The sequence below is a fragment of the Prionailurus viverrinus genome, chromosome D3 (assembly GCF_022837055.1).
Source record: "Prionailurus viverrinus isolate Anna chromosome D3, UM_Priviv_1.0, whole genome shotgun sequence".
Lineage (NCBI taxonomy): Eukaryota > Metazoa > Chordata > Mammalia > Carnivora > Felidae > Prionailurus > Prionailurus viverrinus.
The window spans coordinates 1,885,054-1,903,852 of record NC_062572.1 but is presented as its reverse complement, the minus strand read 5'-3'; the positions used below and the strand labels follow the sequence as shown (position 1 = coordinate 1,903,852).

General features: G+C 51.3%; 1 protein-coding gene across 4 annotated transcripts in view; it reads left to right on the top strand.

Moving 5' to 3' along the window:
• ADGRD1 (adhesion G protein-coupled receptor D1) overlaps positions 1-18,799 on the top strand; it is a 124,305-nt gene that overhangs the window by 19,631 nt on the left and 85,875 nt on the right. For all 4 annotated transcript variants that reach the window (XM_047827816.1, XM_047827815.1, XM_047827817.1 and 1 more), the window contains 5 exons: positions 7,373-7,552; positions 10,722-10,976; positions 14,664-14,728; positions 15,454-15,609; positions 18,245-18,304. In XM_047827816.1, coding sequence (XP_047683772.1) covers positions 7,373-7,552; positions 10,722-10,976; positions 14,664-14,728; positions 15,454-15,609; positions 18,245-18,304 — 716 coding nt within the window. The remainder of the gene's footprint in view (positions 1-7,372; positions 7,553-10,721; positions 10,977-14,663; positions 14,729-15,453; positions 15,610-18,244; positions 18,305-18,799) is intronic.

Genomic DNA, 18,799 nt, shown 5'->3' with positions numbered 1-18,799 from the left:
TGTTCAGTGGCATTATGTTGGTCTTCTCGGTGTGTGTGTGTGTGTGTGTGTGTGTGTATTTAAAGTTTATTTTGAGAGAGACAGAGACAGCACAAATGTTGGAGGGGCAGAGAGAGAGAGAGAGAGGGAGAGAGAGAGAATCCCAAGCCGACTCCAAACTGTCAGTGCAGAACCTGATGGGGGACTTGAACTCCCAAACCCTGAGATCATGACCTGAGCCTAAGCCAAAAGTCAGACACTCAGGCCCCCTGGAGCCACCCAGGTGACCCTTGGTTTTTACATTTTAATGAGCTTTCTAAGCTGTTTTTAGCCGAATATCCTAGCTCAGAAAGTTTGCAGAAACAGCCTCTGATGGTGCTTTAGATGTTCTTTTTTTAAAAAAAAAATCAATGTCCAACTTGCATATGAGAACATTTCATTTAAAAAATCTATACTTTTGACTTAAGAAATCGGAAAATCCAACAATATTCCCTGTGCACCTGGTGGGAGTTGGCTGGAGTCGAGGGGTGACCCCTGGGACAGGTCGCTCTCTCCTGACTTCCTCGGTCCCCAGCACTCTCTGCCGCTTCCCTGAGACTGAAGGGAGTTGGCGCTCGCCACCACGGCTTGTGCCGTTGCTCTCTGACAGCGGTTAGCGACTGGGAAGTGGCGGAAGACAGTCCCACAGCACCAGGGGTGTCGGGAAGACGCTTGAGAGAACCTTGTTTCCGGTGCGGGGGTTGAAGTGCGTATTTGATACGTAAAAGGCTTGCTCTGGGGAAGAGTGCGTGCATGTTGAAAGAGGACAGTCAGGGATGCAGTCCTCCTGGCTAGATGGTCTTTTGGGTTCATGGGCTCTGTCGTTCACGCTGGAGTCTGAGACACCATCCCTAGGTGTCTCTGCTGTGTTTCTGGCTTCATTTCATGGATCACGTGTTCTCCTACCATTTTTTTTTTTAAATTTTTTTAATGTTTATTTATTTATTTATTTATTTAAAAAAAAATTTTTTTTTCAACGTTTATTTATTTTTGGGACAGAGAGAGACAGAGCATGAACGGGGGAGGGGCAGAGAGAGAGGGAGACACAGAATCGGAAATAGGCTCCAGGCTCTGAGTCATCAGCCCAGAGCCCGACGCGGGGCTCGAACTCACAGACCGCGAGATCGTGACCTGGCTGAAGTCGGACGCTTAACTGACTGCGCCACCCAGGTGCCCCAAATGTTTATTTATTTTTGAGACAGAGAGAGACAGAGCATGAACAGGGGAGGGTCAGAGAGGGAGGGAGACACAGAATCTGAAACAGGCTCCGGGCTCTGTGCTGTCCAGGCTCTGTGCTGACAGCACAGAGCCCGAAGCGGGGCTCGAACTCACGGACCGCGAGATCATGACCTGAGCCGAAGTCGGCCGCCCAACCGACTGAGCCACCCAGGTGCCCCTCTCCTACCATTTTAAACTCAAATATGCCCGAAGGTGGAAAGCCTCCTGAGTCACCCGGTGTCTGTGGTCCAGATTCTCCATCACTATAACCTTCAGCTCATTTTCGCTCCACATTTTGCTCTTTGTGATATCATCTCTCTCACCTCCTTTGGCTTTTACTTCTCGTGTTCTAATCACGGAGCTGGGAAAAAATCTGAGGACATAGTATCAAAGCGGCAAGGTGGGATGGTGTCTACCCAGAGGACAAGTCCAGGGGAGGGCCATTTACTTTAACTGGTTTGGGTTGAATGATGCAATTATCTACGTTTCCAGGAACGCTGGAATGTTTGTCAAGACCAGTGGTTCTGAAGTTTGACTCACTTTTAAAACGTTTATAATTTTTACTCATATACAGGTACCACCTGAACTATTATCATACTTTGTGTTTTTCTTTCTTTTTTTTTTTTTTAAAGTTTCTTTATTTATTTTGAGAGAGACAGAGACAGAGGCAGCACTAGTGGGGGAAGAGAAGAGACAGAATCCCAAGCAGGCTCCACAATGTCAGCACAGAGCCCGCTGTGGGGCTCGATCTCCTGAAACCGTAAGATCATGACCTGAGCTGAAATCGAGTTGGAACCTTAACTGACTGAGCTACCCAGGCACTCCTTAGTGTTTTTCTTTAAATGTCACTCACTTGGATTTAATTGAAAAAGAACTATCTCCCTCCCATGAACTGAAAACCAGTAACAGTAATTCCCGTAAACGGGAGACACCTCATTACTGAGTCCTGCTTGGGCATCGTTGCCTGCCGAGGGCTCTACATCCGACATGTGGCGTTTCTTTGCTAAGTGGGGATTAGCAATCGTTACTTACGCTCGGATGGATTTGCTCCTTGTCGCAGGCCAGAAGAGCCAAGGACAACTGAGAAGGCAGTAGCTTCTCGTGCTGTGATTCGAGTTGCGTAAAGGCGGGTCTTTGCGCTAAAATTCTCTTGGACAAAGTGTCCAAGGCCCTCGAGTGGTGGGATTACCAACTCTTAAGAATACAGGGGTCAAAAATGTCATTTTAAGCAGCACTCTGTTGGAATGTGGGGACAAAGATGACACTTCAGTGTCTTGTGGGATCAGAGTTTGGGACCGGAGGTGGGAGCCTTGCTGGGCTTGTGTCAGGCGAGCCAGAGAGCCCAACCCGCCCCAGGGAGTCTCTCCACCCCCGGCCTGTGCCCTGGGGAAGCTCCTGGCAGGTGTCCCCATGTCGTGGACAGGAGAGGCTGTCAGAGCCCTGCTTGCTTGTGTCCTCTCCTGAGCACAGCGGCCGCTCTGTGGGAAAATCTGCTTAGGACCCAAGTAATGCCTTACTTGGGCAGGAGATGGGTGTGTGTGTGTGGGGGGGGGGGGGGGTCTGTCTGCACACGCACACCAGGGAGACCACTCCCCAGGAGCTCCAGCTTCCAGAATGGAGGGAGACCCTCGAGGCCCCCAGTCTGAGTGCACCGAGATGTGTCTTACCCGAGACCACGGTTTAGCCCTCAGGTGACGTTGATGGCACTGGATTTGGATGGCCTCAGTTTCCCATTCCAGAACGTTCTGCAGCCTGCCCTCTGGCTCAGGGTAATTGTTGTGCAGCTGTGCTCTTGGCTAGCTCCCAGGCCGACGGGGTGTAGACAGGTCGCTCTCTGCTGGTGCCACGGTCTCACAAGGGACGTGGCCACCTCCACCTTGACCCGAGTACAGGAGTAAGCAGGACGGGATGGAGCGTCCGCTCGTCCCTCTGCAGCGGCGGCTCCGGCATCCTCCCCAAACCTCTCCCCAGAGTGCGCGTCACAGAGGAAGGAGGGATCCAGGCTCAGCTCCTTATGGGGGCCTCTGGGGGCACCACGGGGTCAGGAAGGGAAATGTCAGCTGAAGAGTCGTAAAGCAAGAGAAACTCAACTCACAGAGGGCATCGATTTGCTCATGGAACGAACGGCTTCAGGTAAGATTGTGTTTGGTTGGCTGTTGCTGTGCAACACACACACCTGAACTTTAAAACGTAAAACACAATTTGGTGTCACTTTTCCCAGTTCTGTGGGCTGACTGGGCTCAAGGCACCGTCGTCAGACCGCGGCCAGGCTTGGAGTCACCCAAAGCTCACCTAAGACAGTTCTGTCCCTCTGGCTCTGGCGCCCCTGTGCCCGTGTGTGTGCGCGCCCCTGTGTGGTCTTTCCCCAGCTGCGCGGCCTGGACTCCTCACGGCTCAGACCTCCCAGAGGCACGCAGCAGAAGCTGCTGGGCAGTTAGGGACTGCAGCTGGGCCTCGGCCAGTGTCCCTTCTGTTGTCCCCTGTGGGTCAGGTCAGGCAGAGGGCAGGTGGGGAAATTCGCCCTGGGTGCTGGCGGAGAGTGGCGAGGTCACGGGGCACAAACGGGCGGGACGAGGGATACTGTGGGTGTCTTTGAAAATCACAGTTGGCCTCAGGCCGGGTCCAGGGGCTCAAGTCCTCTCCTCAGAAACAGGCGTCTCTCTCCGCTGACTCTCCCCAAGAAGGCACAGCAGTGTGACACAGGGTCAGCCCAGAGCGGATGCTGATGGGCGCGGCCTGGAGGGGGCCCAGGGTGTGCGGTCAGGGGGGCCAGACTGGGTCTCCCGAGGAACACAGCCGTGCTGTTCCTGGGGGAGGCGGGTGGACGCCACGCTGGCCACACGGCCTGCAGGTCACTTTGTCCTGACTCGCTGCTCAGGTCCACTTTGAACCTGGGGCATGTGGGACACCGTGCCGAGTCCCCTGGCCTGGGAAGGGCTGTTCCTCTACCTGGAAGGACCCCATACCTCCCCCTCCCCCAGCCAGCTGCCCTCCCGCCCACCATCAGAGGGGACGGTGTGTTCACCGAGACTTCCTCCTTGGCCCGGGGCGTTGTTGTGCACTGTTTTCTTGGAATTCCCGGTATCTGTTTTGTCTCCTTCAGTGAGTGAGCGAGTGCTGTCTCGGGGTGGGGGGGGGGGGGGGGGGGCGGGGCAGTGACTACAGGTGCAGCTTCCGGAGCTGTGCTGCCTGGTTCGAGTCCTTCCTGTCACTAGCTGTGCGGCCGCCCATGAGTCACTCAACCCCTCTGTGCTTTGATTTTCTTACCTATAAACTGGGGACACGAGTGACACCTACTTCATAGGGCTGTTGGGAGGGTTAACAGCTCACACGCGAACAAGTCTTGGGAGAGTCTTTGCTCCCAGGTAAATGCTGATGATACTACTTTTCTTTACAAAGTGTTTTCACATAGTAAGGAAATCGGTTTCTTGAACGTTAAATGCGTTATGTGTTATTTTCCCCCCTAGAATGCTATGTGTCTTTTGGCTTTGTTCTGGCAAATTATTTGCCTTGCAGGATTTTACATTTCTGCGCTTGGAAGTGTCAGTCTTTCCTTGTGGCACCCGGACGGTATTTTTCTTTTCTTTTTTCTGTGTCTTGTCGAGAAAGACCTTTTCTCATTGTGTCCTTTTGGGTAGATGACGATATAATGCTCATAGGAAGTAAGTGTGGACACAATGTGTCAATCATTGCGTTTCTTTTCCCATCAGATTGTCTCTTCTTCGTGTTAATGACCCAGGAGCGGGAAGCAGAGATCCTCAGGGCGCTGGGATTAGCGGCTCCTGGAAACTGATGTTCAAATATAAAGATAGAAGCAATTATCGTGCGGGTTAAACTAGCCTAAATGAGACTTGCTCACGGGCACTGCCATCTGCCTTCCATCTACCCTTACCTAACGCCAAACCGACGTCTCCTTCTTCTTTTTCTTCCGGGACAGAAAGGCATTTGGCCAAAGCGGGACTGAATAGGAGGAATTTCTAAACACAGCAGTGTTTGGAAAAAATTAACTTCTATGAATCCTCTGGGATCTCGTTTCATAACAAGAATTTCACAATGTGTGTGCTAGCGTCCTCGTGAATCGGGTTGTGTCTGAGAGCAGAGAGGCCAGGCGGGGAGGCGAGGTCTGTGCGGGGCTCTGCTGGCCACAGCACCTGGCGGGTGGAAATGACGGGCCCCTCGCGCAGCAGCGGGTCAGGCAAGGACCCTGGGGTCGGACTCTGCCCTCCAAGCTGCCTTCCTTCCAAAGCCCCAGCCTCGTGGCCCACATGGCATGGCACCTCGGGCACTTTCTGCCCTCCTTGATGGCCCTGAGAGCACAGTCCCTGTGACCTGGGGTTCTACTCGCCCTCCTCAGAGGTCAGCAAAGGTCCAGGTCCCAGCCATCATTTTGAGGTTCCTCTTATATTTAAAAATTGGGAGACATTCCAAGCAAGGGTTATAAAATTATGCCATGTTTTAACATGCTTATGATAATCGTAATAGGGCTTTGAGCCCACAAAAGTATGATGCAGTATGACTGTCACAAGACAGTTGAACAACTCGTAACGTGTCAATTCACAAGGCATTACAGTAAAGATGGCTGGTAATGGGATGCATGTTTATATTTGCTGAAAGATGTCTTCCTTTAATCCAGTGACTCTCAGGCTGTGTCCATAATCTCATTTGAAGGCCCAAAGTCTAAATTTGGTGCCATTTGTATAAAAAGGCCCAGGACAAATGGCCCTCCGGCTCTGTCCTTCCACCCCCAAGTCCTTGGGCCTGTTTTGATCAACTCTGGGCTCCGTCCTCTCCTGCCCGGGCCAGGCTGAGAGGGATGAGGCCACTGGGATTACTTCCTGCTCTCGCACACAGTCCATGCAGGTCGTCAGCTCCGCACTCACACGTGTGCACCTGTTCTCTCCCTCTCTCCATCTGTCTGTCTGTCTCTCTCTCACACACATGCACAGGTTACCCATATAACAAGGAACTCCTCACCCCCAACATCTGGACTTGTTTTCAGGTGAGACGCAGTGACCACTGAGCCAGCTCGTTCATAGTAGCATCTGAGCAAAGAGCATGTCGTCCACGCGGTACAATGTGGGGCCAGCTCGGGACTTAGGAACCTGACTACCTGTGGGCTGGGTGTCTTGAAGGAAGGTTTAGCGGCCACGGCCTCCGTGGGCCCCACTCCGTTCTTCTGTTGGAAATAACAATCGTAGATGTCAAAACCCTTAAAAGTGGGCTTCCCCTTTGACAAGAAATTCCCTCCTAGGAATTTCTCCTAAAGGCATATAATCTGAGGTGTGCCAGGTTTAGCTGGCAGTTCTGTTTGGAAAATAAAAAGCTGAAGGAGACCATGTGATACCGGTTTCGATGTAGCGTTGTGCAGAGAACGGGATGACGTGAGGCTGTATGGACACTGGAGGGATTTCGTGGAGATACAGTAAGTTATGTGGTTTATAAGCCAGTGTGCGTGAGCTGGTTCCTTTCTTTGTAAAATATGCTTGTAGGGAAGGTTTTAGGAAGACTTACCGGGAAGATGCTTCTGGACTAAAAGGAAGAATAAGAACAGATTGTGGGGGCCCCTGGGTGGCTCAGTCAGTTGAGCGTCTGACTTTGGCTCAGGTCATGATCTCATGGTCTGTGAGTCTGAGCCCTGCGTCAGGCTCTGTGCTGACAGCTGGGAGCCTGGAGCCTGCTTTGGACTCTGTCTCCTCTGTCTGCCCCTCCTCACGTGTGCTCTGTTTCTCTCTCAAAAATAAATAAATGTAAAAAAAAAAAAAAAAAAGAAAAAGAAAAAAGAAGATTGTGCAGGCTTTTATATTTGGGGGCTCTGGGGTCACAAGGCTGGAGCTTGGATCTAACCTTAATGATGGCTGGTGACCTTGGGCAAGCTGGCCCAGTGTCTTCGTTTCATAACGGAGGTGGTAACAGGGTTTTCACAATATTTAAGGAGAGAAGTCCCTGAAGACTCTTGGAAAAGTGTCTGGTACTTAATGAGCTTTTGCTAAATACTGCCTATTGCTGTTATCAGAATTTTCTGAATTGAACATGCACTGTCTCTAGAATGAGGACAGAAGGGCTTTTCAAACGCAAAGGAACTGCTTCTGAGTTCCTTCTGCTGTCATTCCTGACCCAGCGCCTCTCCTTCCCTCAGGGGTCACGTTTTCTTTTTTCTGGAAGACGCACGGAGAGCAGTCCAGACCGATCCCTTCGGCATACGGGGGACAGGTCATTTCTGAAGGGTTCAAGGTCTGCTCCAGTGGCGGCAAGGGCTCCGTGGAGCTGTACACGCGGGAGAACGCCAAGACGTGGGAGGCCACCTTCAGCCCGCCAGGTAAGGGACCCCTCGGCCTCTGCTTTAAGGGTTTGCCTGGGAAGATGCTGGAGAGCGCCTGGGCCCCTCCCATCCCAGCTGGGCCCTGCCTCGGTTGCCTGATGCCCCAGTCTCAGCCTCTGCTTCCTGGGGGGAAGGTGCTGGCCTGACCTGCCTGAGGCCAAGGTCGGGGTGGGGCTGGGGGAGATGAAATGCAGTACAGTGCCTGGTGCTTAGCATGGCTCCTGCTCCATTTCCCCGTCCCTTCCCCCCTCCCCTCTTCCTCCTGCTTCTTTCTTCTTTTGCTCCCCCCCCTCCTCCCTATCATCCCTCGCCTCCTCCCCCTCCTTCTTTCTAGTGGTATAGACTCGGCAATGTTTATTTAGAGTATGATGTGAAGACTTTTTGGAAAAGTGGCTGAAGACTGGGGAGGAAGGGGGGTCTGGAAGACAGGAGTTGGAGCCGTGGTGGGGGTGCCCTGGGACACGTGGGGAGCAGCACGGTGGGCCCTGCCGACGAGGGGGAGTTTGCAGGTGGGCGTTGCGGGCCAGTGTGGCTCGGTCTGGAGATTCCTGCTTTCTCTGTGCTCCGTGGGGTGATGTGGGGTCGTGCAGTGGGCACAAGTCAGGGGTGTGTGGGGGGGGGAAGCTTGGGGAGCAGAGGGTCTGAAGTGGACACTGGACAAGGTAGAGGTGACCAGGGCCCCAGAAGTGTTGGGGTGACATTGAGGGGGAGCCCAGTCCAGGCTGGGGACTAAGAGGGAACCACGGACGGGGCTGGCAGAGTGAAGGCCTCCAGGAAAATGCATCTTCTGGCCCATGGAAAGGAGGCTGTATGTCTTAGTCGCTAAAAGACCTGGAACCAAACAGGTGTGTCCGAGCCCTCTGTGCCGGGCTACCTCGGGGAGTGGGGGAGCCGTGCTCACTCACTCACACCAAGCCTGAACGTTGTCTGCAAAAGAGGTCTGGGAGGATCTCGCCTGCTTGCTTTCTCTGACCCCAGGTCAGGAGTCTCTGCCTCCCCTGCCCCCCCAGACGGAACTACCTGTACCTTGTTCCTGGCTCTTATCACCTTCTGCCCAAGGTCAGGCTCTTATGTAACAGCCTTATCCCCATGATCCTCGGGGCTGACACTGTATGGGGCACCTAGTAGGTTTCCTCGACATATTTTAAGGTAAAGTCTACTGAACTCTGTTTTTCCACCCTGGGAAATGGGGGAGAATTGTAAACATTTCTGCCTGGCAGTACACTCTATTTGTTCATTGAAGAAAGTTGTTATTCTTGCTTTAAATTCAAGGGCAATACACTTTGGACCCATTTAGGACCCAAGGGCTCTCCAGAGACTCAAGATTATAAAGTTGCACAGTCCTGAGCAACCTGAGCAAGAAAGTCCTAAGTTAACTGTTGAGTGATTGAATATATATATAATATACATATATTTTAATTATTTTATTTTTCATCACGATACATGTACTCTTTAACCCCCATCACACATCTCCCCTCTGGTGACCATCAGTTTGTTCTCTACGGTTAGAGAGTCTGTTTCCTGGACTGTTTCTCTTTTTTCCCCTTGCTTGTTTTGTTTCTTAAATTCCACATATGCATGAAGTCATATGGTATCTGCCCTTCTCTGACTTACTTATCAGAATATTCAATAGCTGCATCCACGTCATTGCAAATGGCAAGATTTCATTCTTTCTTATGGATGAGTATATACACCACTTCTTTATCCATTCATCAGTGGGTGGATGCTTGGGCTGTTTCCATAATTTGGCTGTTGTAGATAGTATTTTTGTATTCTTTGAGTAAATACCCAGTAGTACAATTGCTGGGTTGTAGGGCGGTTCAAGTTTTAACTCTCTGAGGAATCTCCGCACTGTTTTCCACAGTGGCTACGCCAGTTTGCCTTCCCGCCAACAGTGCACGAGGGTTCCTTTTCCTCCACATCCTCACCGACACCTGTTGCTTCTTGTTTTTGATTTTAGCCATTCTGACAGGTGTGAGGTGGTATCTCATTATGGTTTTGATCTGCATTTCCCTGATGAGTGATGTCGAGCATCTTCCCGTGTATCTGCGAGCCATCTGGAGGTCTTCTTTGGAAAAGTGTCTATTCGTGTCTACTGCTCACTTTTAAATTGGATAATTTGTTTTTTGGGTGTTGAGCTTTATTATAGACTTTGGATAATAACCCTTTATCAGATTCGTCATTTGCAAATATCTTCTTCCATTCCATCGGTTGTCTTTTAGTTTTGTTGGCTGTTTCCCTCGCTGTGCTGAAGGGTTTATTTTGATGAAGTCCCAACGGCTTATTGCTGGATGATTTAAGATGATGCCGGGCTCAAGATGATACATGTCCTTTAACGGGCTGCCTTATTCCTTCCGGAAGTAAGCCCATGAGATAGCACAACCCTTGCAAAACCAAGCTGGGCCCTTCGTGGGGCAAGCCACCACCAATGTCTGATAACATTCTTCTTATTGGGTCACTGTGGTTCTCGGGCCAGAGAGAATGAGCCCAGAGGGTGGCCCTGACTACCGTGATACCACCATGTTTATTAGTGTTACGTGTACCATATCAGAGCAGAGGTGGATGCCAACCGCCCTGGGCTGAATCAGGCCCTCAGATAGGTTTTATTGTCCAACGGGTTTTATTGACCTGCACTATGATGGCACAGGCAGGACTGAAGAAAAAGAACTGTTTTTTTGAGCAAGTTACCCCCATTAGCTATTATTTCATTTTATTTTATTTATTTTTATTTTTTTTTTGGGACAGAGAGAGACAGAGCATGAACGGGGGAGGGGCAGAGAGAGAGGGAGACACAGAATCGGAAACAGGCTCCAGGCTCCGAGCCATCAGCCCAGAGCCCGACGCGGGGCTCGAACTCCCGGACCGCGAGATCGTGACCTGGCTGAAGTCGGACGCTTAACCGACTGCGCCACCCAGGCGCCCCTCATTTTATTTTAAAATAGCAAAGGATCTAACTTAAAATAGCAAAGGGTCTCTCTGGACTGCTTCTGGAATTTGGGGGATGGGGACAATTTCTTCTCTGTGCTTCAAAGGACTGAGAAAAGTTAGATCTAGATCATGAAGGACTCACCAAGATTAACAGTGACTAATCATCTCGAAAGGGATTTAACAACTCAGAAACATGTGCTTCCCACATCAGCAGAACAGTGATCTTTGTTCTTTCCAGGTCCCTACTGGACTCATGTCTTGTTTACATGGAAATCCAAGGAGGGTCTGAAAGTCTATGTCAATGGGACCCTGAGCACCTCCGACCCAAGCGGCAAAGTGTCTCATGCCTACGGGGAGCCCAGCGTCAACCTCGTCATCGGGTCTGAGCAGGACCAGACCAAGCGTTATGAGGTCGGAGCTTTCGATGAGTTCATCATCTGGGAACGGGCCCTGACCCCGGACGAGATCGCGATGTACTTCACAGCTGCCGTTGGTCAGTGGGCACAGGGGTGGGGGGTGGGCTTGGGCCAGCTCTGCCCGTCTCTGGGAGGACAGGGCTCCTTCCGTCCGCCTCCCTCACTAGCATTTCTCGCTCCGCACTCTCCTGAGGGGACCGTCTGCGCCGCAGGCTGAGAGGCATCCTAATGAACCTCATAAATACAGCCGTTTCTCTAGAACACCTGTTCCCCAGGATGGAGAAACTGGCACCTTAACGGACACACACTGAGATGAATATCCTGCTGGTCGCCAGGGGGTTTGGAGGTGTATGTGATGGATGATTACAGACCCTTTGGGAACAGGCATACCGGGTCCTTTAGTGCATCTGATCAACAAATGCTTACCAGGTGCTTCCTGCATGCCAGGCTCTGATGGGCCCTCAGGGACAGGTGGCCTGGGTTCAAACCTTCACTCAGCCACAATGAACTCTGGGACGTGGGAAGTCACTTTTTTGGCTGAGGTAAAATTCACGTAACATAAACTTGACCATTTTAAGGCATATGACCTGGTGGTACTTCCTATGTTCACCAGCTGTGCAACCATCCCCTCTGGTTTAAAAAGTCTCATCACCCCAAAAGTAAATCCAGCACCCGCTAGCTTTCACTCCCCATTGCCCCCTCCCAGCCCTTGGCCACCGCTTAGCCAGTGTCTCTACAGATTTCCCTCTCTGGTTCTTCCAACCACATGGAATCGTGTAATATATGACTCTTTGTATCTTAATCTTCCCAAATCACTGTGTTCTCCTTTGTAAATGGATGGAAACAGTACTACTCATGTCCCAGGGGTGGGGGGCTGTGGAGCCACAGAGTCACGGGTGTAAGGCATCAGCACAATGCCTGCACGTGGCAGGTTTTCACAACATTTTTGCTGATTTATGATTAATATTTACTTCCCCCATTCTATTTTCACTGTGATAGCAAGGGAATGCACTGGTCCTTGAACGTGAAATAATCTGCCAAAAAATGACAGTCACTCATAAACATTTGTTGGTTGGCCACTGCATGGACACCAGAGCAGCAGGGGCGGGTCGGGACCGGGAGGTGTAGGTGTTAATGCAAGGCTTGCCCCCTCTCAGGTTCTGACAGTGAGTCCCTCAGCTGTTAGGACCCTGTGATTATGTGACAGAAAACACAACTTGAGTGACTTACGCCAACAAGGGAAATTAAAAAAAAAAAAAAAAACAAACCTCCCACAATGGAAACAACAGGAGAAAATCCGCTTCAGGACCGGTTTGCTCTAGGTGCTCACATGTGTCACTGGGAATCTCTTTGTTTGACCCCGCTTCCTTCTGGTGGTGCCACTATGGCTGCCGTTCCCTCCAGGGTTCCACCCCATGCTCGCAGAAGATGAACTTCTCTTTTCTGTCTCCTCCTGCAGCAGGACTGGCCAGGAGTCTCATTTGACCAGATGGATCCATGTGTATCCCAGTTTCCAGGAGCTGAGAACTGCAGCTGGGGGTGTGGGATACGCTGACTGCCTTAGGCCTGGGTCACAGTCCACCCTTGACATGGCAGTAGGGTTGGCGTGTCCCAAATGCAGAGGAGAGGGGACTCCCCGCAGATGACTGGGGCTGCTGATCTCGAGAGCAGGGCATGGCCGCTGTGTGTGCAGGAAGTCTGTGTCCACGGCGGCCTTTGACACTCATTCTTCACTAAGAAAGTGGAATTCATTCCTGTCACACAAGTGACGGAAGGACAAAATATAGGTCCTTTACAAGAAAGAAGGATATCAATCTTCTGCATTTTATAGCTTAAGATTCAGAGATTTGTCACCAAGACTAAAATGTCATCTGTATTTGTACTACTGAAAGCCTGAAACAAGTCCTTCTTTCTCGATACATTACCATTTTAATAACACTGGAAAGACGTGTTGCTCTTTCTGGTTCTTGTGTCTGTACCAGCAAACCCTTGTCCCCAGGACATCCCAGGGCTCAGAAATGGGGCGATCAGCCCCACACATGGCACAGCCTTTCAGGTCACCTCACCCTCTGTGCCCCATGAAGGTGGTATCTGATTTGGGGGGGGGGGACATTCAGGAGAGGTGTTGTATTAACACCTACATATCCCAAGGAGTGCACACATGCACCTTTGCTGAGCCAGAACTACACCCATCAGGGCCCCGTATGGCTTGGGGACTTGCTTTTGGAGACAGGTCACATGACATAAAGCACGTATAGAGAAAATGATCTGGAAGTTCCCTAGACTGCTCCATGTGAGTCGGTCCATCAGAGCTAGGGTCATGCCAGCTGTGTGAAGACAGACATCTGGGCTGAGGTCCAGCCTGCTCTCAGGCCAGGCCAGGGCCCTGCTGTGTCTGGTCTGTAGGAGGAGGCAAAACCTGGTCTTTGCATAAAGCCCCGTCTGCACAGCAAGGGTGAGCCCAAAGCAGGCATATCTCTGCATGACCGGCCCAGAGGGGGTGTCCCCTTCTAATCCATTAGCCAGAGCAGGCCAGATGCGGTGACTTTTCCTAATTCATACAAAGGCAGAGGGTTGATCATCCATCACCTGGTCAGCTTTGCTCCCAGTGCTACAATGGATGGCCACCCCTTCCACAGAAAATCAGAGGAAGTAGAAGGCTGCGTTCAGAGTCGTGTGATTTCCAAGTTATGTATTTTTGAACACTGAAAACACACCCACACAATCCGATGCCCACAAAACAAGAGCCCCTTGGGACCTGGGACTCACAGAGGACACGAAAGATTCTCATTTCTTCTCGTAGCCTTGCAGGGTCATCGATGGTGACGACGGGCAGGGTTGCCGGGTTAGTCCTTACTGTCCTGCACTTTATTTTGTGGACTCACAAAAGTTGTATGTGAATTGGATGGGACTCCTCTGTAACTACTTGGCATTTGAGGAATGAATGTCACTCTGACTTGGAGAACCTAGCGTTTGGGTCTCTAGTCCTCTGGGCAGAGTCTCCCCTTCGGCGTCTTGTCCCCCAGCTACCGGGCCCCACATAACCCCCGAGGCTGGTTACTACTGGAGCTAACTAGGGGTGGTGAGGTCATTTCCTTAGATCACTTCAAGCAACCTTGAGGGATTTTTCCGAAAATGAGGTGGAGCATCTAGTTAGTCTGTGTTCTTACCAGGACATGCTAAGATTCGAAATAGCTGGTGGAGAAGAGGAAGAGAAGAGTGAATATGGCTTATCTTTGGTGTTAGATGTCTTCGTTATTTGTAATTAACCAAATGGAAGAGAATAACCAGAATCCTCAGGGTTGAAAGGGCTCAGGAGGACAGTGTGCCCCACCACTTTGTCTGTCTTGCTTCTTCTGTCTGGGAGGGATGGTCTGTCTCCGCCCAGAGATTAGCAGCACTCTGTATTCTATCTCCAACTAGTCCAGGCGTAATTGAAGGCCGTTTCTTTTGGTTCTTTATTTATCTGAGATCGGTAAAAGCTTACATAAAATCATCTTTTTATGTGACGACTTGCGTGAGGGTGTTCAAAAGTGATTTGAAATATAGATAGAAAAGTAATGTGACCTGGGAAAATCCATACCATCTACCCATTAAGCTAATTTATTAGCCCTGTATCTGTGCAACAGCATTCCTGCTCAGCATTCTCAGGCTGTCTTAGGTCTGAAGCTGGAGAGTTTTGAATAAAGGCAGGCCTTTCTTAGGCTGGAAGAGTGACCACAGTTTAGTCCTTAATTCAGTGTTATTGTTTTTTTTCCCCCCAGGAAAGCATGCTTTGTTGTCTTCGACGCCACCAAGCTTCTTCATGACACCCCCAGCCAACACTGTGGTGAGCATGCACATCGATCTCGGTCCCCTCTTGCTGAGAGCCTTTCGGCTTAGACTGTATGCCAGGGCTGAATTCCATCAGACAGTCTGGCTCTCTCTTGTTGGCAGTGTAGTGTCTGGGGAGGAATCATCCCTGGAGGAGAAGCTAACTTTGGCACTAACTCTGGATGCTCAGCTGACTGAAGGGAAAGTCCTCTGCTTCTTGTGGCCTGTGGCCAGAGGGGTCGAAAGGAAGTAAACCAGACGTCCGGGGACACAAACACAGAGACCGTCTCCTGGGCAGGCGGCACAGCGAGCGGAGAGCAGGGGGCTGTGCGTGGATGCATGCCTTCTGTTTGTGCCCCTTGTCCCGTCGTCTGAGGAGAGATCAGTCCACTCAGAAACGTCCCCCTCTGGAAGCAGTATTTGTAATCATGCTACTTACCTTACTTGGGAGCTTTAAGGGGACAGCGAGGGCGCAGACTCTTGCACCATTTGTGTGGGTGCAAATTCCAGTTGTTTCCCATGTGTTTCTGGGTCAGCCTCTCTGTGCTTAGTTTCAACTCTCAAATAGGTGCGTCTTTCTTGAGGTGGTCAGTACGTGTCAGAGAGTCACGGAAGTGCCTCCTATGCGATAAGAGCGAGTGCCATCGTCACGGGGCTTCACGAGGCACGCGGCCTGGAGCACACGCTGAACTTCTTGGACTTGCATCCCCAGCCCAAACTCACACCTCTCATTCCTTTTAGCTGCCCACCAACGCTTACCATCCTATCATAACCAACTTGACGGAGAAGAGAAAAAGCCTCCAGAGTCCAGGAACGGTACTGAGTTACCTGCAAAACGTGTCCCTCAACTTACCCAATAAGCCCCTCTCCCAGGAAACAGCGCTGAACCTCACCAAGGTAAAGCTATTTCTTTTCTGCGCCTGGCAGATCAGAGCAGGCAAACTGCCAGATCCAGGAGCACAGGCGTGTTTTGTTTGACCTGCACAGAGTCACAGAAAAGTCGTGAGCTTTTACGTAAAAGTCTGGGTTACGGGCTTCTCGTGAACAGCCGGATAGGGTGGCCCCTCCAGCCAGCTCTGCCCAGCACGCTGGGGCCTCCCTCAGCTCAGACTCAGCTCTTCACCTCTTGTTCCCAGGTCCGCATCCACCTGGCGGCTGACCATCTGGGTGTGCTACCCGGCCGCCTCCCTTGGCAACAGGTGAAGGGTGGGGTTGGGTCTCGGGCAGACGTAGCCCTGGTGTGCACACAGCGTGACCCCCCCAGTGCCGCGACGTGCACATTGGTGGGAATTGCCAAAGTTACCTAAAGTTAGGTGCCATTTATGGGATGGAATCAACGTGCTTTTCACTCTGCAGATCAAGGTAGGGGCCGATCCCTGGCTCTTGTGGACTTAACTTGATCTCAGCACCAGGGCTCTCGGCCGAGTGGGTTTCCCTGGGGAGAGTGCAGTGTAAGGGTCCCGAGCAGGGTGCAGAGGGCTGACAGCAGGGTTGGATTTCCCTCCACGGCTGCTTGCCCAGTGCCCTTGGTCAGGCTGCTCATTTACGATATGGGGGCGACAACAGGATACTCGGCTCGGGGGACCCAGGTGGGCTCGTGCGAGCGGAGAACAGAGTCTGGCACAGGTGAGCGCTCAGTTAGGGTTCTTCGTCCTCCCTGACCCGTTGGCTGCAGGCGGACGTGGAGGAGCTCCGGACACCCGGGCGTCCTTAAGGGGGGGAGGGGCGAGTGCTGACATCTTTGGTGTGCCGGGTTCCGGGGTCCTGGCCCTTGCCCCGTGTCCCCGGCCAGGCACCCACCTTCTGCCAGGCTCGGCGTCTCCGCCAGCGCGGAGAGGCCATTCCGCTTCATCCACCTCCTTGCGGGAGTGGTTCTGGCCGCCAGGGACTAGCAGCAGCACGAAGGGCTTACTTCCACACAGGGGCGAAGGAGTGCTCCACTTGGGCTCCAGTGCTTCGGTCTTCCCGCACACCAGGGCTCTGGGCGACAGCGCAGTTCTCCACACACTCCGCCGCGTTTCCCACCGGCTGCGGGGGTAGCGCCACACCCCACGCGTAGCCAACCGCCTCGGGGAGGGAGCCGGAAATGCTTTCCCAGGGTTCCCCTTTCGGATCTCCCTTCACAGCTCATTGGGCAGAACTCGGTCACATGACCACCACCTGGCCAGTCGCTGGCCAAGGGGAGCAGGCGGGGCGTGATGGCTCAGCCAATCATAAGGAGATGGAGGCGGGAGCAAGGCGCTGTACTTGCGCACTTCCATGCCACCCCCCCCCCCCCCCCCCCCCCCCCAGGCAGGAGCCCTGGGGTGGAAGGAAGGATTCCCAGGGGGCGCGGGTACGTGGTGGGTGGGCGGTAGCCTCCGGGGTATGTTTGTGTTAGAATGTGGAATCCAATGCAGGTTTCCACAGGTCATTTTGAAGCTTGGTGATTTCCTCTTTCCCTGCGCCTCCCTCTCTGGGCCTCCTGGCAGGGTGGGAGATTGCAAACTCGGCCCTGGTCGACCCAGGGAGGAGTAGAGGCAGCGGTTCACCTGCAGGGGGTGGCTGCAGCCTCGGATCCACCGGAGTTTCATCTGTAGGGCAGCCTCTTATTTTGCAAGGGAAGCCGCATGCCTGGATCCTTCAAGTGGAAAATAATCCAATTTTTAAGAAGTGGACAGCTAACGGACATTTGAAAGCAGTTATTTGCGGATTTGTGAGGCGGGTTCAGCCTGTGGGCTCTCGGTTTGGGACCTCTGGTGTGGGCCCGGGCGGAGAGACCTGCCTGGGCGTCCTGCAGACGAATCCTACAGATTTACTCCAAACCCCACCCATCTCTGATTGGGTGGGAAGTAAAAACCCTTGGCGTCCATTATCCAGTTTTCCATGATGTCCTGGCTTCTCACTGGCTAGCACTGGGAGGGGGAAAATGAGGAAAAATCATTTCCTGTGCTGGGTGATAAGGACACCGTTAGCCGTATCTGGCTGTGGAGTACTTGAGCTGTGGCTAATTCAAATTGAGATGTGCCCTAAACGTAAAATACGGCCTGGATTTCTAAAACTTAGGACAAAGAAAAGAGTGTGAAATATTAAATTGATAATTTTTATGTTGAGCGCGTGTTGAAGTGCTATGTTAGGTATATAGATATAGGACTAAGTAAAATATATTCTGAAAATTGATTTCGACTGTTGCCTTTTAACTTTTTAAAATATGGCTACTAGAAAACTTAAAGTTTGAAATGTGGCTTGCATTATATGTTTATTCCACCAAACTGCACTAGAGTAGGAGTCGGCAAATTGTAGCCTTTGGGCCAAATATGGTCTGTTGCTTGTTTTGCTAATCAAGTTCTGTTGGAACGTGCTCGTTCAGTTCTGTGTTGTCCGTGGCCGCATTTGCACTACAATGGCAGGGTTGAGTGTTTGTGACAAAATTATACTCAAAGCCTAACCGCTTTACTAGGTGGGCTTAAAAAAAAAATAAAAGTGCCAACTCCTGTTCTAGATTATAAATTCTAAGATACGTGCTAAGCAGTGTCATTTTGTCTGCCTTTAGGCTTTCTTAAAAACCATGGGAGAGGTTCTTCAACTGCCCAGTTGGATTGATGTGTCAGAGGTAAGACAAAAAAACATTTGAGCTTCAAAACGTACATGCTTTGGGAACTGCCGTGTCTTCCTAGAAGTGGTATAATTGTGGCCCAATTCACATCTCTAAGAGAAATGATGCATCCCTCCGTCCCGCGATCTGGGACAGTAGAGCTCAGACCAGATATACAACTGATTTGAAGTGCCTTGTCTTCTGTATGGCTTAAGGCTTGTGTGTCAATAATATGCCACTGTCCTCCACACCGAGCAGGGAGGGGGTTGCAGTTCTCCATGAGGACTGCATACTCGGTTGACGTTTATCATTTTTCATAATAAATTTTTTACCATCACTTTCTTCTCGAATGGTAATAAAAACATGTTGTACGCTTAAAGGTCACTAGCTTCTGTGAAAAAAGTGGAACACGTGGCAATGTGTACTTCGTGATAAGTGTAAGAACCAAAAAAGCTTCTCTTTTTCTCTGAACAGCAGATAGAGAATGGAATGCTTTTTTTCTTTTTAAGAGTA